The sequence below is a fragment of the Coenobita brevimanus genome, chromosome 95, assembly GCF_032717465.1.
Source record: "Coenobita brevimanus isolate Jiangsu-jjx chromosome 95, ASM3271746v2, whole genome shotgun sequence".
Taxonomy (NCBI): domain Eukaryota; kingdom Metazoa; phylum Arthropoda; class Malacostraca; order Decapoda; family Coenobitidae; genus Coenobita; species Coenobita brevimanus.
The window spans coordinates 29985907-30009772 of record NC_137048.1 but is presented as its reverse complement, the minus strand read 5'-3'; the positions used below and the strand labels follow the sequence as shown (position 1 = coordinate 30009772).

The 23866-nt window shown below is 44.2% G+C and overlaps 1 protein-coding gene across 1 annotated transcript in view; it reads right to left on the bottom strand.

Annotated features, from left to right (window-relative positions):
- Positions 1-23866, bottom strand: part of LOC145413275 (cell adhesion molecule Dscam2-like) — a 700221-nt gene that overhangs the window by 262424 nt on the left and 413931 nt on the right. The window contains exon 9 of the mRNA XM_080283003.1: positions 22144-22260. Coding sequence (XP_080139129.1) covers positions 22144-22260 — 117 coding nt within the window. The remainder of the gene's footprint in view (positions 1-22143; positions 22261-23866) is intronic.

The following is a 23866-nucleotide window of genomic DNA, read 5'->3' as shown; positions in this document are numbered from 1 at the left end:
GGGAGAAGGAAAGAAGAAAAGGAGGAAGAAGGAAAGAAGAAAAGGAAGGAGAAGGAAAGAAGAGGAGGAAAAGAAGGAAAGGAGGGAGAAGGAAAGAAGAAGAGGAGGGAAAAAAGGAAAGGAGGGAAAAGAAAAGAAGAGGAGCGAGAAAAGGAATGGAGGGAGAAGGAAAGAAGAAGAGGAGGGAGAAAGGAGGGATAAACAGAGAGAGAGAAACGAAAAGGTGGGAAGGAAAGGTTGGAGGAAGGGAGGAAGGGAAAACTGTGAGTCGGAAGGGGGAGCGTCTGCTAGGAGGGGGAACTGAGGAGGAAGGGGAGAATAAAAAGAGGGGCAATGGGAGGAAGCTAACGAGGGAAGAAAGAGAAGAGAGGGGGTGAATGGAACGGAAAGAAAAAGGAAGTGAAGGCTATGAGAGGGTGACAGGAAGAGGGAAGTGGGAAGGGAAGCGAAACAACGAGGAAGACAGGAAGGGAAAGAGGGAGGAGAGAGGGGAGGGACTGAAGGGTGGGGGAAGACAAAAGGTGGGAGGAAGAGAAGAGGAGGGAGCAGAGGGATGGAGCTAGGTGGAAGGAAGGGAGGAGGATGGAGGAAAGCGAACGAAGGAAGGAGGAAAGAGGAGAGGAGGGAAGGATGGGAGATGGAAGGAAGGAAAGAAGGGGAGACAGGGAGGAGGGGAGATGTGAAACGATAAGCGAAGGAAGGAAAAATGCAGGGGGGGGGAGGGTATCAATTAGTCTGGAAGGGAGAGAATGGAGGAATGGATGGAGAATATACGAAGGGAGGAGGGCAAGAGAATATGTGGAACAGGGAAGGAGGAATGCAGGGAAAAGAAGGAAGGATGGGGAAGGAAGGAAGGATGGGGAGGAAAGGAAGGATAGAGAGAACGGGTGAATGTAGAAAATGTAGATGAGAGGAAGGAGTAAAGGAGAGATAAGTAGACAAATTTCCTCTTTAATTCATGACTCTTCCCTTTTGCATTCCTTTCCTCTTCTCCATCTTCCTCCTCATCCTTCTCACCTTCACTCCTAAGAAAACCACCGGACGGTCCACAGAGGGGGATATGTAACTTCTATCACTGATCTTACTCGTAGTGTAAGGAATACTGGATATATAACTAAATAGAGTGATAATGGCCTATCTTTTATCACCCATTTAGGATGCAGAGATGTGGCAGTGTTTGAGGTTAGGTTATCACAGTCTAGATCATTTACGTCGCAGAAGATCGCCCTACGTCTCTCTCTCTCTTTCTCTCTCCTAATTTCTCTGCTCCCCCACTTTTTTCCACTACTCTCACCATAGTAACATCTCTCCTCTCTGACCACCACAATCACCACTCCCAGCCACATCCATCACCATCATCATCATCATCATCATCATCATCATTCCCTGCCTTAAAAAAAATAAAATAGCAACATCTATCAGTAAAAAGAATTAACCATACAAACAAGCACATAAAGTGGCTGTGAGAGAGAGAGAGAGAGAGAGAGAGAGAGAGAGAGAGAGAGAGAGACGGGGGATGCATAAGAAGTGAACCAGACAGGTAAGGAGCGCGTGACGAAGCACCTGTTTACCTGAGCAACCCTAATTAAAGAGCTCCTACCTGGCTACCTGGCTACCTGGAGTAGACTGTAGCACCAGTCGAACAGGGCAGTACTCCCGAGGTTGATGGCAAGCTGGTGATAGGGAGAGCTGGAGCTCCCGTTTCACCAGCCCTCAGGACTTGATCCTGACCATCTCCCTTTTCTGAACATTTTCAGTGAATTCATTTACACAGAGAGTAGGCCAGCATGCTCTCATGATACCTCTACCTTCAACTGTCTACACCACACTACATGCGCATAACATATCACACCTTCTATTCACATCTTTAGTAATGGCCGCTGCAATCTCACAATCAAATGAGGTGGTATCTCGGATTGCCACCACCGGCAGGGTAGGGCTGGAGGCACAGGGTCCTCCCGGTCGCTATCAAGCGACTGTGCCAGCAGCGACTGTTGCTATTTCCGGAAAAACTCGTCGGCGAAGAGGTGACGGTGTGGCCTTATTCTTTACCAACATCCGCGGCCTTACCACGAATTTAAACTCAGTTCATTTTTTCCTTCAGTCCATATCCCCTTTGGCCCTTTTCCTCACAGAACCACAAATCTCACCCTCTACCGATATATCTCCATTTTGTTTTCCCGGTTACCATCTCCTTACAAACTTTCGAAACAAGGGCGGCACCTGTTGTTATATCAAATCCCAATATGCAGTTGATACTATTTTAAACTTCACTTCATCCAGTTTTGATTACTCATTATATAAATTAAATTGCCAAAACATTACCAAATATATCTGTGTAGTTTATCGTTCCCCCAATGCTTCTTCGGAACCCAGTGTATTTGATTCCATATCCACTCAGTTGAGTAACCTTGACCTTGCCCTTGGCAATGAAATTACCATTTTGGGTGATTTTAACATACACAATGTTGAATGGCTATTGCATTCTGCCCGGACTGACGACGCTGGTCTAGAATGCGAGCTATTTGCGGAATCGTTTAATCTCACCCAGTTGGTAAAGCAACCAACCAGAATACCTGATAACCCTGACCATAATGCCCATCTCTTGGATTTATTCTTGACAAATAATCCAGATCAATACAGGATAGAGGTACTGTCACCACTTGGATCCTCTGACCACAATCTCATCAAAGCCTCATTAGTTAACCCTCCTACACCTCCCCATTCCGAACCTGTCAGGGTGACCCGATGGCACTTTGACAGGGCAGACTGGGATGGATTTAGAAATTATCTTGCTGATGTTCCATGGCAGTCTTTCTTCTCTAGTGATCCCAATTCTACCCAGTCCCACATTTGTGACTTAATACTAGCTGGTATGGATTTATTCATACCAAGTCAACAATTCACTAAAAGATCAAACTCTCCAAAATGGTTTGATGGCAATTGTGCCAGAGCAACAGCCCAAAAGTCATTAGCATATAATCCTTACTTAAAATCAAAAACACCTGAATCACTCTCCCAATTTAAAATTGCTAGAAATCATGCAAAAGCTGTATTAAATCTATCCAAATCAAACTTTCTTCAAAAGCAAGCATCAAAACTACTTAACAACCCTAATGACAATAGAATATTCTGGTCAACTCTTAATTCTTTCAATAATAACTTTAACAAGTCATCTTCCATTCTCCCACTAAAATCTTCAGATGGCAATATTACAAATGACCCACGTGGGAAAGCAGATATCTTTGCTAGTACCTTTGCAAGAAACTCTACCATAGATGATACCAGCCAGAATGTCTCAGTACTGGAACTTGATTCTCCCGAAATTGCCCCACTTAAAATACAGACAAGATTTGTAAAATCCATCCTAGACAATTTACCTACCAACAAAGCTCCAGGTCCAGATGGAATTCCGCCAATTGTTTTGAAAAAGTGTTCCCCTGAACTTGCCTCTGTCCTAGCTAAATTATTCAGACTATGCATACGTACTTCTTTATTCCCAAATTCATGGAAAGAAGCCAATATCCACCCAGTTCCGAAGAAAGGAAGTTCGTCTGACCCTCCAATTACAGACCAATAGCTATCACATCTTCTCTTGGTAAGGTATTTGAAACTTTAATTAATAAGCATATTGTTAAACATCTTGAATCCAACAACTTAATTAATGATAGACAATACGGTTTTCGCCACGAAAGATCCACCATTGACATACTCAATCTCTTAACTCATACCATCCATCAATCAATTGATCTTTTTGGAGAAACTCATGCAGTAGCTCTTGATATCTCTAAAGCTTTCGACAGAGTATGGCACCGTTCTCTGCTGTCCAAACTCCCTTGCTATGGACTAACGTCTTTTGTTCCTTTGATTTCTTCTTATCTTAGTGACAGGAAAATAAGAGTAAAAGTAGATGATGTATATTCGAATTTCCACTCAATTAACACCGGCGTGCCGCAGGGATCAGTTCTGGCGCCAACCCTATTTCTGGTTCATATTAATGATCTCTTATCTGTCACTCACAATCCCATTCACTCATATGCAGATGACTCAACACTACATAGTTCATTCACACTCAGACATCCATTTACAAAGTCTAATATCCCTACCTCTCAACTCAATACAGCCATCTCCATAAATGAAGATCTATCTACAATCAGTGAATGGGGACAAAACAACCTTGTCTCTTTTAATGCTAGTAAAACTAAATATATACAGTTTACCAATAGACAGATATTGCCAGACTCGTACATTACCTTCAGTGCTACTAATATTCCCATCTCCAAAAGTATTGAAATTCTTGGTGTCTCACTTAACAGTGCCCTCAGCTGGACCTCTCATGTCAGATCACTTGCTAAAACCGCCTCAAAGAAACTTGGATTATTGTACAGAGTCCGTAACTTCTTCGCCGATGAGCAGTTAGCTATAATTTATAAGAGTCATGTGCGCTCTCAGCTTGAATATTGCTCACCCTTGTGGAATGGTTGTGGAGAGGTTGCATTAAGGCAACTAGACAAAATTCAGAATAAAGCTGTTAGAATCATTAACAACCCTGCCATTACATATAAACTACCTCCCTGCAAGTAAGAAGGAATGTTGCCTCCCTTGCATTATTTTACAGATTTTTTTTGGCAAATGCTCAGACGAAGTTGCGTCCATGGTGCCACCTCTCCATGCCTTCCCTCGTGCTACACGGGCATCTGGTAGCGCTCATGACTGGAATGTCACTCAACCATATTGCAGAACTTCTGCCTATCAGAATTCTTTCATTCCCCGAACTGCATCTCTCTGGAACTCGCTCCCCAGAGTTGTTTTCCTCCAAATTTCAACCTACAACTCTTCAAGTCTAACTGTTACAGATATTTTATGAACAGAGGACACCAGTAATCTGGTGTATGGATTATTTTTTTTTCTCCATTTGTTTTTCCTTCCTCCGTTCTCTTATTAAAAAAAAAAAAAAAAAAAAAAAAAAAAAATACCTACCTTTATGTTTACCTGTGTGTGGGGAAGGAGGACGTGGAGGTAAATGGAGGTGATGTGAGAGAGAGAGAGAGAGAGAGAGAGAGAGAGAGAGAGAGAGAGAGAGAGAGAGAGAGAGAGAGAGAGAACACATACTAAGGTGAATTGTTTAACTTTAGGGACGTCTTAGGAGTGATGTACTAAATGTAATGCAAAAATATAAGTACTTTTAACCCCTTCAGTCAGAGTACTTAATTTCTATTCAATACCCTTACAAAGAACTTTATCATTATTAGAACAGCCTCTTAGCGGAGGGGTTAATGTGAAGGGTAAATGTAATCGTCTGGAGGGAAAAAGAATACAGGGAAACCTAAGAGAGCGCATACCTCCGATTAGGCAGCACCATCCCTTCACCTGATTAGGAGTACGATTTTTTTTCCGTAATTAAACCACTAGTTCCTCTGGTCGTCCTTGGTTATTATTCAAAAAGTTACAATGCAATACAATATTTTTTCCATAATATTAATAACACACACACACACACACACACACACACACACACACACACACACACACACACACACACACACACACAAAACCTACTTGGCAGAGGAGTTAATCTTATTTCTGATGAAGCAATGTTGCAAATATACTCAAAATTACTGCAATATTATACCGAAGGATACAATTTTCCCTCTGCTGGATAAATATTGCATGACTTGTGCAACCGTGGTGATTTGGGAAGACCACGAGAGAGAGAGAGAGAGAGAGAGAGAGAGAGAGAGAGACGAGACGAGAAATTTGATACGACAAAGCAAGGAAGGAAACATACCAAACTTAATGAAACACTGCCTTTGTGAAAACAAGTTTAATTATATATATATATTTATTTGAGGAAGAAACACTGAAAATTTGCCCCACCATAATATTTCGTGATTTTTCCATTATTTTCGCTCAGAACTAAATCTTTAATGACCTGCGAAAAATTCTGGGAGGCTACGAACGATTTACGAATCCCTTCAACTCGAGGCGAAATTTAGCGTTCACTCTCGCTACCTTCTGACGATTTTCTTCAGCGTTTAAGTTGAATAAAATACCGTAGTCCGCCAGCTAGGAGAGAAAATAGAAATAGGTTATTGTTACAGAGAGAGAGAGAGAGAGAGAGAGAGAGAGAGAGAGAGAGATGAAATATGAGTAGAGAGACAGGACTGAGGACAGCATGAAATACAGAGCTTTGGTGATATATTACATTCCTTCTCCAGAAAGAAAATATGAGTGCGCCTGGTAGTACGAGAGAGAGAGAGAGAGAGAGAGAGAGAGAGAGAGAGAGAGAGAGAGAGAGAGAGAGAGAGAATTACCAGCATTACAGTCTCCCTCCCACAAGCTCCCCACATCCACACAAAGATGGCGGGCGTATCTCTGGCACCTTAATATATAAAAGCTCGCCAGGTCGGCCTTGCTCATAAATATTTCACATACTCCCATGAAAATAAAGTGTCCAGCTGTCCTCATATTTCTTGGGGGGGAGGGAGGGGGAGGGGATGGGATGGGAGGGGGGAGGGGAAGGAGAGAGGGGAATGAAATTGGAGAGGGGGGGAGGGTACTGGTGCAGAGAGTGGAGAGGCGGTGGGGGTGAGGCCTGAGAGGAGGTGGAAGGGGTGGGGGTTGAGAGGGAGAGAGGTGCGGGAGAGGAGGAGGAATGGGTGGGGGGAGATGGAAGTCAAAGAGGTGAGGGAGGGGTAGATTAGGGAGAATGAAATAGGTTACTCAAGCGATAAAAAAAAAAAAAAAAAACGCGTGGGCGATGGAGGAGTGAACCGAAGAGGAAAAAGGAGACAAAAGGGGAAGGAGGGCAACAGGTCTGACTGAAGAGGAAGAGGAAGAGGAAGACGTTTCAAAGCGGGAAAGGGGACACTCATCCATTTTTCTTTAAGGGTGATTGGGAGAGGAAGGGGGTGGAGAGGATGAGATGAAAAGGTGAATGAGAAAAAATGAAGGAGTTAAAGGGTAAAGATGAGGAAGGGTGATGATAAGGAAGGGTGAAAGAGAGAAAGGGTGAATGAGAGAAAGGGTGAATGAGAGAAAGGGTGAAGGAAAGAACGAGTGAGGAGGAGTAAGAGTGATGGAGAGAAAGGATGTAGGAGTGAATGGGTGAAGGGGAGAAAGGGTGAAGGAGAGAAGGGAAAAAGGAGAATGGGGGAAATGGAGGGGATGATATGGGGATAGGATGATATGGGGAGGTAAAGGAGAAAAGAGAGTGAGGGGAATGAGGGATGACGTGAGGGAAGGGAGGAAATGAGAGTGGCAATGACATGGGAAGAAAGGTGGGCATGGGAAGGGGATGAAGGAGAGAATAACGAAGGTCAGAAGGATGGGAAGAGTAGGGGGAGAAGGGAAAGAGATGGGGGCAGGTAGGAGGGGATGAGGAAGGGATTGGGAAGGGAAAGGGGATAAGGAAGGAGCTAGGAGGAAGGGGGGAACTGGGAGGGAAGGAGAGAGGGGATAGGAAGGGAAGGGAAGGGATGAGGGAAAAAACAGGAAGGGAAAAAACGACGAAGTAGGGATGGGACGCAGAGGGGGAACGGGAGAGGTCGAGAAATTTTACAAAAACACGTTATATTTACTCATTTCATAAACATATTAATTTACCCTGATAAACTGCTGCCGCCTTTTTTTTTTTATATCTAGTTTTTTGGGGACAGTCAGGTAATTTGCATAATTTATTTAGTGGCGTCACATAATAAACTTTTTCTCACAACTCAAGCGCACGGTTTCAAAATGTTGGCGTGAATATTATTTTTTTATTTGTGGAGGTTAAAAATTCTGTGTACGATAAACAGGTGTAGTGTTCGATTTCTGGATGATTTTGGGGTATCTGAATCTCCATATACATTTAAGACTCATGGAAATAGTGTATTCAGATCCTAAGAACACCCGATCACATTACACGATTTATAATTATGAAAAGGGATTCACTTACTATATTTGTGATTTTTCAGGATGTTAATACGATGAATAAGCCAATAAAACACGATACTTTACTGAATGGATTTTCTACAGCTCCTCACTACCTTAATTGACAACAGTTGCTCCGTATAGGTCAATTGGTCTACTGTAATTAGCTTGTTTTCTTTTATTCCCCCTCTCTCTCTCTCTCTCTCTCTCTCTCTCTCTCTCCACCGCAATCACGCATCCTCTTTTTCCCACCCCAGCCATATAACCTCAAAATTCAGCATGCAAAATAAAAAAATAAAATAGAAATAAAAAGAACTCCAAAACCCCGCAAGTAATTTGTTAAACTGTGCCAAAGTTCAAGCAAGTAGGGGGGAAAAAAACGAGGAATATATATGGATTTTTTTTCGAGTTTTCATTTTTTTTTTTTTTGGGGGTAATCAGACGGCGACTCGGGTGATTTGATTACTAGGCTGTTAATTCGGTTTCTCGCTTATTACTGTACAGGGAGGGATTAATGCTGATTTTTTGGCCAATTCTTCATATTTTTGGCGAAATTGGTTTTTTACGTTTGTCCTTTTCTATGCTGATTCTTCTCTTTTACTGCGATATTGATTTTTTCGTTTATCTTTATTTTTTATTTTTACAGTTTATTTATTTCGCTTATTACTGCACTGGGTGATTTTAAAGCTCATTTTTTTTTTTTTACTAATTTTTTTACGTTTGTCTATTTTCAATGCTTTTTTTTCTGTTATTGAGATATTGATTTCTTCGCTTGTATTTATTTTTATTTTTACTGTTTATTAATTTCGTTCATTACCGTATGGGGAGAGCTATGCTGATTTTTTTTTTGCCTTTTTTTATTTTCCATTTAACTGCGATATTGATTTTTTAAGCTTGTCTTGTTTGCTTTTAATGCTGATTTTTTGGGGTCTGATTTGTCTGTAATTGCGATGTCGAATTTTGCTTACGTTCGTTTTTATTACTTTGATTTTGTATTTATTTAGTTATTTATTTTTCCTGAGCTTCGGTTGGATGGAAAATTGGTGACGATATTTTTTTATTTTTCACTTTTTTTGTTAGTTGTTATTTTTACTTTTTCTTTGAGATAACGATGAATTTTGAATGATCTTTTTTATCTTTTACCTCTTTCTTCTCGATAAATTGCTGGAGAGACTGACATTTTTCGTATTTTTTCGTTTTTATATTTTCGTTTTGTGAGACAGTTTTTCCTGATTTGTTTTTGTTAATTTTCTCTTTCTTTCTTTTTGTTTCGTTCGTTCGTTCTTTCTTTCTTTCTTTTTTTTTTTTTTTGCGGGGGGGAGGGGGCTTGCAGGGGGCTTGGGGCGAGAGATATTGGCTTGCAAGTGGATTATCTGTGCTCGATGTTGTGCTTTTGAAGGACGGATAAGTGGATATGAGAGAGAGAGAGAGAGAGAGAGAGAGAGAGAGAGAGAGAGAGAGAGAGAGAGAGAGAGAGAGAAATTACAGCGTCATGATATACACATACTGTAAATGCATGACAGTACAGTAAGTGTCAAAAGTAAACATAAATAATCTTAAATTCTCCTACGCAAAACGGGAAAACTTTTGACTACATTTTCTCATAAATATTAAAGGCTAAATGTTTGTACAGTACTACATTTTCAGTCTCAGTGATATAGCTCTCTCTCTCTCTTTCTCTCTCTCTCTCTCTCAGTTATTCTTATTTTTCTCGTCCTCCTCTGCTCATATTTGTATTGCTTACTTCAGTTTCCTCTTCTGTTTTCCTCTTTCTTATGTCAACATTCTCTCCTCACCCTCCCCCATCCTCTCTCTCTCTCTCTCAAAACAGACACATCCTCACATAACTAAAACATAAGCGCCAAAGGAAGTACATTATACATTATGACTCTCTTCCTTCCTCTCTCTCTCTCTCTCTCTCTCTCTCTCTCTCTCTCTCCCTCCAACCAATATCCTACACAATATCACAATCCCGGATTCGACTGCAAGGATTGAAGGATTGGGAAGGGATTGGGAGGGGGGTCTCTTTGCCTTACACTCCGTCTCTGCAATATTTTCTTTCTCAGGCTCTTGTTCTTTGTGTTCCGGGACCATGCAACATCTATTCAATTTTTCAGGTTGCACTCTCATACCACTCCATTCCTCAAAATATACCTGGGAATCACGACATACGCAGATCATACCTATATTCCTCTGTTTTATAATACACAGCGTTAATACTGTATATCTCTCACGTGTTATGCTTTTACAGAAGGTCTCGTAAATGATCAACGTCTATATCAATCCACTTTCCTTTGTGCTCCTTTGTAACAGTCAGCTAATCTTATGCCCCACACACACACACACACACACACACACACACACACACACACAACCCCAGCCCTCAATCCACTCTACACACATTGCCACACATCATACCACCACCACGTCCCCAAACACCAATCTGTCCACCATGTAATACAGATCCTTACATCATGCCTCTGACACATATTTATGGCGTATCGTTGCATCTCCCCACACCTGACCCTTTCCACATCTATACCCTGTCATACCACCACACCTGCAATACACCTTTTTATACCACACATCACCTGGCTTGTAACACCATATCTCGCCTCCACACACCTCTTCACGCCACATAATACCTAACCCACACTAATTTTCACACCGCACCACACCCTCTACACCTCCCTACACCCTACCAGATCCTCATACATCTCTCTACACCCTCCTACACCTCACACCCTCGACACTTTCCATCACCCTACTACACTTTCCTACACCCCACACCCTAGACACCTCCCAACACCCTACCAGACCTTTAACACCCTCCTACACCTTGCTACATCCTCTAACACCCTCCTACACCTCCCTACACCTTACGGGGGGGGGGCTAGGCTGTGAGTGACCGTCCCCCCGCAATAAAGAAGACATATATGCTCGTAAAATTCCCAGGAGAGGAAGTCATCTCCCTGACCTTCTCTCCCTCCCTCCTCCCTCCCTCCTTTTCTCTCCCTCCCTCCACCCTCCTTTTCTCTCCCTTTCTCTCCTATCATTCTCTCGTCTCACCCGTGTTCTCTTTCTCCTACTCTTGCCTCCCTTCTTCTCTTCCTCCTCCTCTTGTCTCCCCCTTCTCTTCCCCTCGTTCCTTCCCTTCTCCCTCCTCTGCCCTCCTTTATTTTCTTCTCTTTTCTTTTCTTTTTTCCTCCCCTCCTCCCTTCCGTTACCTCTCCTGTCTCTCCTTTCTCGTCTCTCTTCTCTGCTTTCCTTTCTCTCCTCCTTCCTCTTTCTCCTCCTCTCGTCTCCCATTTCTCACCCTCTTTAGCTACTTTCCATTTTCTACACTCCTTCCTCTTCCTCTTATTCTCTCTATACCTTCTCCCGTCTCTCCATTCTTCTCTGTCTCTTCGTCTTCTCCCATAACCTCTTTTTCCTTCCCCTTATTTCTCCTTTACATTTGTTATTTATCTCCTCCTCTTTTCCTTCCTCTTTCGTCTCTTCTTCCTCCAATCTCCACCATATTTTAATTTCTTCTCTAAATATATCTCTTGTTTCTCCTTTTCTCGCCCCCTCCTCTAGTTACCCAGTTCTCCCGTGTCTCCCCCCCCCTTTCTCTCTCTCTCTCTCTCTTTCTCGTATTGTTTGCTTTCTCCCTATCCTATTTCACATTCCATTTCCTCCTCTCGCACAGTCCATTATCCCCTCTCTTCTCTCCTCCCTCTCTCTCTCTCTCCGTACCTAGTGGATCAGTCACCTCTATATGAACTCGCTGGCAACATAAAAGAAACTAAGATAGGGAGTAGATGGATAGGAGAGAGGAAAGAAACAGAGGAGAGATGGAGATAATGAGGGAAGACAAAAGAGGAAGGGAGGGAGATATGGAGGAAAGTTGGGAGAGGAGTGGGGAATTAAACCGACGAATGATATCAGTATGAAGGAGCAGAGAATAAAACATGGGCGGGAAGGAAGCAGAGGTACACACGTCTTTGCTGTAGGTATCTGTTGTGGTTCAGTGACTGCATCTGGAGGTTACATGAAGGTGAGACCCAGGTATACACTCGGCCTTACCCTCCCCCCCCCCTCTCTCTCTCTCAATGACAAAAATACATCAGACTGGGGGGGTTCACGCAGCCCAGCCATCCCAGACAAACCCTAAAAAAAATTAACATCACAAAAAATCAACGTAATCACATATATATAAGCAAACCATATATATTTAACTATCTAAATTTAACCTAACCATATACATTCAACCATATAATTTAACCTGACCATATAAAAAAAAGTTCACACGCCCTTCACCCTCCACTGATTTTTGGAATGTAAGGCAAACCATGCATACGTCCGCCATCTTGGAAATTTGCGAAAGGAATCTGAATTATTACCCTTATCAGAGCACCATCTTGCCTTCCCTCCCTCCCTCCCTCCCTCCCTCCCTCTCCAAGTCTTTCCTTCCCTCGCCCTCTCTCTCCCTCTCCTTCCTTCTTCCCCTCCCTCTTCCTTTCCCTTCTTCTTTCTCTCTCCCCCCATCTCCTTCCTTCCCTCTTCCCTCTCTCCCACTCTTTCCTTCTCCTCTTCCCTATCTGTCTCTCTCAACCACTTCTCTACCCCTTATTTTATCTCGCTCAGTCCCTTTCCTTTTTCTCCATCCAGCTTTCCCTCCCTCCCTCTTCACCTCCTTCTTTCCCTCCCTCTATCCTTCCCCCTCTTTCCTTCTCTCCCTCCCTCCATCTCACTCAGGCTCTTCCCTAACCCTTCCTTAATCTCTCTCACTTGCTCTCCTCTCTCCCTCTTTCCTTCTTTCCCTCTCTCTCAGCCTCTTCCCTCTCCCTTCCTTAATCCCTCCTACTTGCTTTCCACTCTCCTTCCTTCCATTTCTCCTAACCCTCTCATAGTACTCTTCTCCTCCTCCTCTTCTCTTACCTCTCAATCTCTTCCCTTCCCTCCCTTCCTCTCTCTCAAACCCTCCCTTCTTCCTCCCTATCTCCAATTCCTCCATCCCATCCAATCTTTTTCCACACAGGTCCCCCAAATCCGTCTATATTTCCTCCCATCTCTCACTGTTTTCCCTCCTCCCATATCCTGCTTGCTTTTCCCTAGCATCTCTCTCTCTCTCTCTCTCTCTCTCTCTCTCTCTCTCTCTCTCTCTCTCCGATCACAGCTTACAGGGAACATAAACAACCAATTAATTTGCTGGATCGCCGCCGGGAAGCCAATAAAAGGACCAATTCCATCATGTGAGGGGGAGTGGGGGGCTGCGAGGGGAGTGGGGGGAGTGGGGGCTGCGAGGGGGGGTGTGGGGGGCTGTGGGGAAGGTGTGAGGGGATGTAGGAGGGCGTAGGGAGCTGTGGGGACGGTGTGAGGGGATGCAGGGGGGCGTGGGGGGCTGTGAGGGAGCGTAGGGGTTTGTGGGGAGGGTGTGGGGGGGCTGTTGGAGGGAGTGGGAGATATAGGAGGGGGAGTGGAGGATAGGAGGGGGACGTGGGGATATAGGAGGGGGACGTGGGGATATAGGAGGGGGACGTGGGGATATAGGAGGGGGACGTGGGGATATAGGAGGGGGACGTGGGGATATAGGACGGGGCGTGGGGATATAGGAGGGGGCGTGGGGATATAGGAGGGGGCGTGGGGATATAGGAGGGGGTGTGGGGAGTACAGAAGGTGGGTGTGGGATATAAAAAGGGGCGCACGGATATGAGGGGGAGTGGGGATATAGGAAGGGGCGTGGGGGTATAGAAGGAGGCGTGGGGCAATAAAAGGGGGCGTGGAGATATAGGAGGGGGCGTGCGGGACGTAGGGGACGGCCTCCCACCTTACTACATCCTCCACAAGGTCGGAAATCCCACCAAGATGGTAGGGATTTTGGCTCCTGTGGACTTACACCCCCGATGCGTTTTTTTTTCCTGCATTCTTGACACGCGCCAGACGACTATTTTTCCGGGTGCTGGTGTTGGAGAGTATTGGAGGGGTTTGGAGGAAATTGGAGGAGTTTGGGGGAGATTTGAGGGGTTCTGGAGGAGGCTGTAAGGGTTTGGAGGAGACTGAAGGGGTTCTGGAGGACACTGGAGGGATTTTGGAGAAGACTGGAGGGAATGGAGAAGATTGGAGGGACTTTGGAGAAGACTGGAGGGATTTTGGAGAAGACTGGGGGATTTTGAAGAAGACTGGAGGGATTCTGGAGGAGATTGAAGGGGTTTGGAGGAGATTGGAGGGGTTCTGAAGGAAACTGGAAGAGGCTGGAAGGTATTAATGGAGACGAAATGAAAAAAAAAAAGGAGAGAAACGCAATTAGTGTAGCACCACGCCATTAATTTCGTGGTTACATACGAGGATAAAATCAGAGTGCGTGGTTGTGGTGTTGTGAGTGCGTGTCATGACCCCCAGTGACCCCGTATCGATAAGCCAGTGCGTGGGTGTGTTGTAGGAAGGGTGTTATGCTCTCTAATTGCCCCGTATTAACAACAACCTCTCGCCATTAACAACAGGTAAATCATTCGCATTTCAGGTGAACAATGAATTCTCACGTTATTGTTACACACACCTGTTCTTGGAAAATCCTTTATTAGGCGGTAAACACGTCATTCTCACCTTTTCATTACATTTTCAATCATCATCATCATCATCATCATCCCAGCAAGCACATCTGTCTGTCCTATCATCATTATCAACTGACCTCTTTTCCCATTATAATCATCATCATCATTAACACCTCTTTTCTCAACATCATCATCATCATCGTCCTGCCGACCACTTCTGACTATCCTATAATATTTCCTTGAGGCATTTAAGCCGTGTCATGTGCGGCTTCTCACTGTATTCTTGCAAGGACGGTGGGACAGCGCCTTCTGTCGTATTATCCTTGTCTTATGATTCTATAATTAGTGCCTAAGTTCTTGTGTCATTCTCTTAGTATTATGGCCGGATCATCTGGTTGGGGCCATGAGGTGTGTGTGATCTGTGTATCTCTCTCTCTCTCTCTCTCCATCTATCTATCCCTCCTACGCAGGCTACTTGGAAGCTACCCTCTAACTGCCCTTACCAAATCCCCCCCCTTTCTCTCTCTCTCTCTCTAACTACCCGTACCAACTACCCAACTGCCGCTCAAGCCAGCCTGTTAGCGGATCCTCACGCGGCATATCCCCCTCCCAGTCCAGTTCCTCTCCCTTGACTTCTAAACTTACTAGCATTTACAACATTACATCTCCCTATTCCTTATTTAAGTTCTTTGTAGATTTTTGTAACATGGGTATAAGTTACACAGATAGAATACAGGAGATAGGAACGCCGAAATGATTAAATAAACATCATCTAGTAAATATAGTTATCCACATATAAATAAACTGGTAACGAACAAATACTATGAATTTCCCCTAGCCCAGTACTTTATTATTATTATTATTATCATTATTATTATTATTATTATTATTATTATTATTATTGTTGTTGTTATTAAAAAGTATGAAAATCTGTCCAACTTAATGTGAAAGAACTATTGTACAAGACGATTTTACTCAGCTTAGGGAAGGCGTTATAATAGCGAAGGGGTTAATGAAGACTGTATCTAACCCTTACCAAGTTCAAAATCTCTCTCCCACGCTGAAGAAAATCGTCTATTACCGCAAATAAATAGGAATACTACGTCAAAGGGGTGCCTGCGTGTGGTGGCACAGATATAACCGGGAGGCTCCACTGCCGGGTTATACAAACGTCCCTCAGCTCCCTCCCTATCCCACGAAAGGAGGATGGTGGACTGCCGGGGAACAGCAATTTCAGCTTACAATCCACTGGGTTCAAGCTTCAAATGGGTTACTACTACTACTACTACTGCTATTACTACTACTACTACTGCTACTATTACTACTACTACGTCACACGACTGAGAGGACTAAATGGCTTTTAAGATACAGTATTTAAATGGGATGTTCATGTGACATACTCGTATTGTGTTCATAAAGGTAAATAAAATATACTGTACTAAGTTACCTAAGTGATCAGGAAGCGTACATGTATTTAAGTGATCAAGTAACAGACAACTTCGAATGAAACGGAAAGAGATAAAATAAGCATATAAGTTAATAAGTTCAGGAAGTGTTCATGCAAATATGTGTTCAGGTAACAGATTTTGTGATCATGTGAGACAAAAATAAGCTCTGAAAGTGTAAAAAGAAAAAGAAAAAAAGGAGAACGAATTATAGAATTGACTCCCAAAAGGGGTCAACTCGGGCCAAGCCAGGCCAGATCAGGTGGGGTTAAAGTTAGGTGAAGTGAAAGATGGGGTGAAGTGAGGGATGAGGTGAAGTGAGTGGTGAGATGAAGGAAGTGAGAGGGGTGAGGGAGGGGGGTTGGTCAGGGGTGAGATGAGGTCAAGGGGTGGTCAGCTCAACGACGGCACCGGCCGAAGGAGAACAGGCCGCCGAGACCGAAGTGGCAGGCGCAAGAACACCCCAACCGGACGCCAAGGGCCAGACCGCGGGGCATGAGGCTACTAAGAGCGAGTCCAAGGGTGGCGATCCTTTGCCGCAGCTCCCACTTGGTCACCAGGTAGTAGTGGAGGGTGTGGGTGATGCCGCAGCCGGAGCGCAGATCCATCCTACGCTCTTCCTCCTCTACCGCCCCTGCCACTCCCTTCCCCTCCCTTGCCCCAGCCCCCGTCCCCGCCCTTGTCTTCCCCTTCCCCATCCCGACGCCCAAGATCACCCCGCACTCTGCCGTGCTCTGTCTCACCCCTAACTTCCCCTGCCCCTCTGCCGTGCCTTGCTCTCCTGCCTTCCGTGCCGGCATGACTCGCTGGCAATTTTTGTACTATTTCTGGGGAACTTTTTGGGCGGGAAAGCAACTGCCAAGACGCACCCCAGACACGTCCAAAATTTTCGGAGTGGGAGATGGTGTGTCTGCCGTCTTATGGATCCTCATGACACTGATACAAGGCCAACTATAGGTTCTTCACTTTAACTTGGCCTAAGATTGACATCGGCATGACAAGCAATACTCTTTTTACTCTTAACTTGGGCTAAAACTGGCGTCCCTCCATCTTCAATGTTGAATTGGAGAGAGAGATTAACACTATAACAGTAGTAGTCACGAAGAAGTGCTACGTAACTCTAACACACACCCATAGATACACCACCTTACGCTCCCTAACCCCATCTAACACCAGCAATCTAACACACCCACAGATACACCGCCTAACACACCCTAACCCAATCTAACACCAGCAATCCAAAGAAGTCCTATGCTGACCTAGTATCACTGTCAATTTGCGGAGGTGCCTGAGCTGGCTGCAGTAAGGAGGAGGAGGAGGAGGAGGAGGAGGAGGAGGAGGAATGCAGAGAGAACAGAAAGAAGACGAAAGGACAGGAGTAAAGTAGGAATGGGGAAAGTGATGGAGTGATGGAGTGTGAAAGGAGGGAGGGAAGGATGGAAAAGTCAGCAAAGAAGGAAGGAGAAATGGATGGAACAAGAAGGATGAAAGGAATGAAAATGAAGGAGGAAGTAAGGGGAAAGGAAGGACGACAGACTCAGAAACGAAAAAAGGAAGTGTGGACAGAAAAAAAAAAAGGAAGTGTACATGAAGGAAGAAAGGGAGGACAGGGAAATATAAAAGAGATCTTTAAAAAAAACAGACGGAAGGAAATGAAAGGAAAGAGAAGGAATGAGGAAGGAGGGGAAAAAAGGTTAAAGAAGAAGTACAAAGACGGTAAGTGAGGAAAATGGAAAATAAACTACAGAAAGGAAGAAGAACAGAAGAGATAACCGACGTGGGAAAAATAGCAGAACAGGAAGAGGAAATGGAAAAGAATGAGGAGGAACTACGAAAGTCTGGCATAAAAAAATAACTTGAATTCTCTCTCTCTCTCTCTCTCTCTCAAGTACCCTTACCCTGATTAATCATTTCACTCTGCTTACTCACAAGCACTATAATTTACCTCACTCACCCACTCACTCCATACCACTCTTAGACACACAATCAACACTCACGCACTCACGCAAATTCAAGTACCCACTCTCATACAGGCTTTCAACACACTCTCCCGTACATTCAATTTCTCTCTATTTTTGCGTGCACTCACACTCTCACATTCGCACACTCACACACACTCAAACTCACATTCACAATTACTCTCACACTCATTCGCACTACTCATTCCCACACACGATACCCTCGTTCATTTTTTCACAATTCACATCCACTCTCACTCTGGCACGCACACTCTTATACGCACTCTTATACGCACTCTCGCCACTCGCTCTCTTGCACTCTTACTCATTCACCGACTCTCTCTCTCTCTCTCTCTCTTCTCTCTTTAAAATTCAGCCCAGGTTCACTTATTCACTCTGCTGATTTTCTCACTTTCACGCGTCCTGGCTCTCTCTCTCACTCTAATTTACAACCAGGGTGATAGTGTCATTTTCTTTCGTTCAGTTTTCTCTCTCTTAAATATATAATCATTTGCTTATCTCTTTCTTTCAATCCCATTTCCTCTCTCTCTCCCTCTCTCTCACACACACACACACACACACAAACCCTACATTTAACAATATCTTTCTCTCTTTAACAATCCCACGCTTATTTTCTCATTTTCTCACTTTCTCTCTCTCTCTCTCTTGCTGTAACACACCAAAGCATTCTGTTTCGCTCCCTGACTTTCAACTTCTCTCCGATTTATTCTCTATATTTTTCTCTCACTCACTAACTCACTTCCAGCCTCATTCTCTCACATCTTTCTCACTCTCTCGCTTTCTCTCTCTCCAATTTATACTCAACAATTTTTTCCTCCTTCCACTCCGACTCTCTCACTTCGGTTCTCATTTCCTTGTATTCTCTCTCTCTCTCTCTCTCTCTCTCTCTCTCTCTCCTTTAGTTATTTCGTTCGTCGTCTCTTCGTTTTCATTTATTTTGCATTTTTATCAACTTTAATCTTTCTCTCTCTGTATCTGTCTGCCTGTCTGTCTGTCTGTCAGTCTCTCTCTCTCTCTCTCTCTCTCTCTCTCTCTCACACACACACACACACACACATTCCTGCCCCCCGACACACATCTCCTCCTCCCCCACCCACACATCTCTTCCTCCTCCTCCTCCTCCTCCCCCCCACACACACAACCATCCAATCTCGAGTTACACCTCCAAACTTTTCACACTCTCACACACCAGATGACACCACCACCAAAACACCAAGTACATTAGCCGTCACCTGCGGTCAAAAAACAGGCAGTGCTGTCAGAATGTGGCTGTCTGATTAGGCTGTCTGGGAGTGGGATTATACAGTGAAAGGTCCTGTCTTTTTAGCGTTACGTGGGTGAGATTTTTTTTTGGCTGTTTTTTGAGTCCTGTCTCTATATATAGCTATTGGGTGTGGGATGGACGTCACTGTCTTTCTTAATTCCTTTTATATATATTTTTTTCCTTTTTTTTTTTAATGGTCTTGCTTGTATTGGGTGCATTTCGTGTTTTTTATTTTTATTTTTACTCTTCAACAACTACTAAGTGTGAATGGATGTGCTGTACTCTCTCTCTCTCTCTCCAGTTATTTCGTTCTCTTTTCCTTTATATTTATTTTCCATTTTTATGAACTCTCTCTCTCTCTCTCTCTCTCTCTCTCTCTCTCTCTCCACTTTTCCGCTCGCCGCTCTTCCACGTAGTTCATTCCGGACCAAAAAATCCCACTACATTCCCCGAGGCTCAAAACTCCGATTTGATAAACACACGAAACGGAGCGCTGGCCATCACGTAGCGTTACTTGGCGGCGTCATTTGTTATGTTACTTGCAGGGGTTACTTTGATACTTCTCGTTACTTGGCGGCGCTACTTCTCGCTACTTGGGGGAGTTCCTTTTCGTTACTTGGCTTCGTTACTTTTCGTTATTTGGCGGTATTATCTTTCGTTATTTGGCGGTATTATCTTTCGTTATTTGGCGGTATTATCTTTCGTTATTTGGCGGTATTATCTTTCGTTATTTGGCGGTATTATCTTTCGTTATTTGGCGGTGTTACTTTTCGCTATTATTATTTTAGCTTCTGATCCCTTCAGTCCGAGGACGTATAGTAATTATTATTATTATTATTATTATTATTAGTAGTAGTAGTAGTAGTAGTAGCAGTAGTAGTAGTACAGTAACAACAAAAACTATTACTACTACTACTACACTACTACCACCAAACCATTACTACCATTACTATTACTACTACTACTACTACTACTACTACCACCACACCATTACTACCATTACTACTACTACTACTACTACTATTATTATTATTATTATTATTATTATTGCAACCAGACGATTTTGTTCAGCTTACCAGGGGCTTTTCAGACTCTAAGTATATTTTCTTTTATTCATACACGTACCAGACGATTTTACTCAATAAGGGAGAGATTTTTCGAGAGAGAGAGAGAAAATAAAAACCAAACTTTACCCCCTTACTAAAAATAAGTCCTCTCACCTAAATTTAAGTGCTTGGAAATAGCAATAAATAAATAAGTACGTAAAAAAATAAAATAAAGGAAAGGGAATCAGAGGGATAAGGAGACAGGGGTGTTCTCCTGTCAAAGCCACCCCTCACAGGATGCGGCGTTGGGAAAGACATATAGAAGCAGATATACAGTAGAAAGAGAGAGGGATAGACAGAGAGACAGACGGACAATGAGACAGATGGATCTAGTAAACGGAACAAAATGGATGGGTAGGTAGATGCAGAGAGACAGACAGACGGACAGACATATAGAAAGAAAGTGACTGACTGATAAGGACAGATACAGACAGACAGACCGACAGACAGACAGATAGATAGACAGACAGACAGATAGACGGACTGATGGATATGTAGATGGAAGAATACAAAAATACAAGTAGAGATAGACAAAACAGAGACAAGATAGATAGATAGATAGATAGATAGGTAGATAGATACAGACACGTGGACAGAATTGCGTAGAGGAAATTTAATAGAAATGCAAAATACAATATCCATACAATCAGCCAACGCTAATTCATATTCTCTCTCTCTCTCTCTCTCTCTCTCTCTCTCTCTCTCTCAGGTAACCATAATGACTTCCCAGCAATATTACCTGGGTGCCTGAGACTCTCTCTCTCTCTCTCTCTCTCACACACACACACACACACACACACGCACAGAAATGCACTCTACTTAAATTCTCATACTCACACACACACACACACACACATTCACTCTACTCATATTCTCATATTCACACACACACACACACACACACACACACACACACACACCTAACAGGACAGGTGAGAGACTTGGACAAATTACACCGATCATCCCAGGTGGAATATTAGGACAGGTACGCCGGGGAGAGGAGGGGGAAGAGGAGGGGGAAGGGGGAAGAGGAGGGGGAAGGGGGAAGAGGAGGGGGAAGGGAGAAGAGGAGGGGGAAGGGGAAGAGGAGGGGGAAGGAGGAAGAAGAGGGGGAAGGGGGAAGAGGAGGGGGAAGGGGAAGGGGAATGGGGAAGAACAGAGGAAGAGGAGAGAGCGAAGGAAAATGGGAAGGGAGAGAGGGAAGGAAAAGGAGGGGAGAGAGAGAGAGAGAGATGGAAAAGGGGAGAGGAATGGGAAGGAAATGGGGTAAAGAAAGAGGGACAGGGAGTGTTTTGGAGAGCTATGAGGAAGAACACAAAAGGAGGGTGGGTAAGAGGTAAAGGAGAAAGGGTGGGAATGGGAGAAAGGGAGACGAGGAGGAGGAAGGGAAATACAGGAATATCATCTTGTCCAACTATTTTCCCTTTTCTTAATTCTTATCCCTCCTTTTTGTTACTGTTTTTTCTTGCTTCTTTCTTTTCCTATCACCTGCTATCACCACCACCCCTTCCTCTTTCTCTTACATCACCTGTTTCCTATTTCTTCCCCACCAAAAGAAAAAAAAATTATTGGCTTTCTTACTTCATTACACTCACATAAAGATTTTTTTTTTCTTATTATGACTCTCCCTCATCCCTAATCTTTCTCTTTTTGCACCTCGTACCCTCTTCCTTCCTTTTTGCAGACTTTTTTTTGTCCCTCTTTCCTTTTTCTCAAACAATAACTTTTTACTTATTAAAGCTCTTTTCTTTCACCGACTTACCTTTTCCTTACTTAGCCTTTCTTTTCACGCACATCCAAAATATGCATAATAAGAAAAGTATATATAAACTCAAAACAACATCCGAAATATGTAAAATGGAACAAAGCACAAAATAAATGTAATCGACACTAAGTACTCACCGCCCAGCCTGAGCTCCGCCGCATCCTGTATGGTTTCCTGATCTCCCCTCACAAAGCACTGGTACATTCCTGCGTCAGATCTCCCCACGCCCCGCACCTCGAGTACCGCGTCTCCCTCTGTGCGTGCAGGGGCGTGGAGGAGCGTGGAAGGGCGTGTGGAAGGTATGGAGGGAGTGTGAGTATTTGGATGGGTGTGGGTATGTGGGGTGAGTGTTGACGGGTGTGGTGGTGTAAAAGGGTGCGAAGGGTAAGGTATAACGGGGTAAGAGGAAGGTGTGTAAGGGTTTGGGGTATGGAGTATGGGTGTGGAGGGGTGTGGGGAGGGTGTGGAGAAGTGTGGAAGGATTGTGGGTAGGGTGTAGAAGAAGCAGTGTCCAGAGAGGGAGGTGTGGGGTGTGTGGAGGTGTGGCGAGTGTGGAAGATGTGAAGCATGTGGAGAGGAATATGGAGTAAGTTGAGGAGGCAGGATGAGTGTAAGGGATGTAGTTTGAGCACAGGAGGCATGGGGTGCACAGGAAGCGACGGCATTCAGTACGTTCCATTGTTGTTGGCGTTGACGGGGCGTTGACGGGGCGATGACAGGCGTGCAAGGCGTGGATCAAGTTGCCAGGTGAGCAACGTAGTCGTGAGGGAGCAGCACAGGATCCCACCATGTTCAGAGGCCGGCAGGAAAAAGTGAGATGGAAAAATATTAGTACTTGTATATTATATAACCTGCTCAAGGTAATGCTCTGTATTTCTCTTATTCCCACTTCATCATTATGCTTACCTCTATCTTTCGAATTTCCATTTTTGTCATTTTTTTTCGTTATCATCTCCCACCCTCATCTCTCTAATCTACATCATTTCCCACCCTGTCCTCTGCTCAACTTCTACTCACCTTCCTTCTCACTCTCCCAGTCCTCTTGCTTACCTCCCTTTATTCACTCTTCTCATCTTTCCCGCCATGTCCTCTTATTCTCCCCTCTCTACTACTCTCTGTCGCCTCCCTTCTCTTCGTTTTTCTCTCCTCCCCCTTCCTTCCCTTCCCTTTTTCCCCTCTCCAGTCCTTGTCTTCCTTTCGCTTCTCTCCCCTCCCCTCCCTTTCCCCTCGCTCCCCCACTACACGACGCTAAAACAATTGTGCAAATTTTACCCCAACCGCCAGTGGACAACAAGCTCCCATGCAAAGTTGGCCAGTGTTAACAATGTTGCAGAAATTTCATTGCATTCAACCCCCGTCAACAATGATTGGGGACAGAAGTATGGTGATTGGTTTAGTTCTCTCTTATATCTAACACTGTACACACCCCAACATCCCTCCCCCCTTACCGCTGTCCCCCTCCCCCGCTCACATCCCTTTGACTATCATACTACTCCCCTCTCTCCCTCTGCCTCTCTTCTGTACCATCCCTTTCTAATATTCTAAAGCTTCTGTGGCTAGTGTTTCAATCTTTCTGCTGGTATTATGACCAGAACAACTCTCCGGAACTGGCAGATCTGTGTGATTTGTGTAACTCTCTCACTCTCCTTCTCATCCTCTCCCTTAACTTTCTTTCTTTCTCTCTCTCCTCCTCCTCCTTCTCCTCCTCCCTTCCCTCTCTCACTTCCCCTTCCTCTCTCGCTCCTACTGCCTTCCCCCTCTCCCTGCCCCTCTCTCAGCCCCCCCTCCCATCCCAGCCCCACCTTCCCCCCACTCCCCCAGCTTTTTATACCGTGCCGTCATTGTTTATCCCCGTGTGTG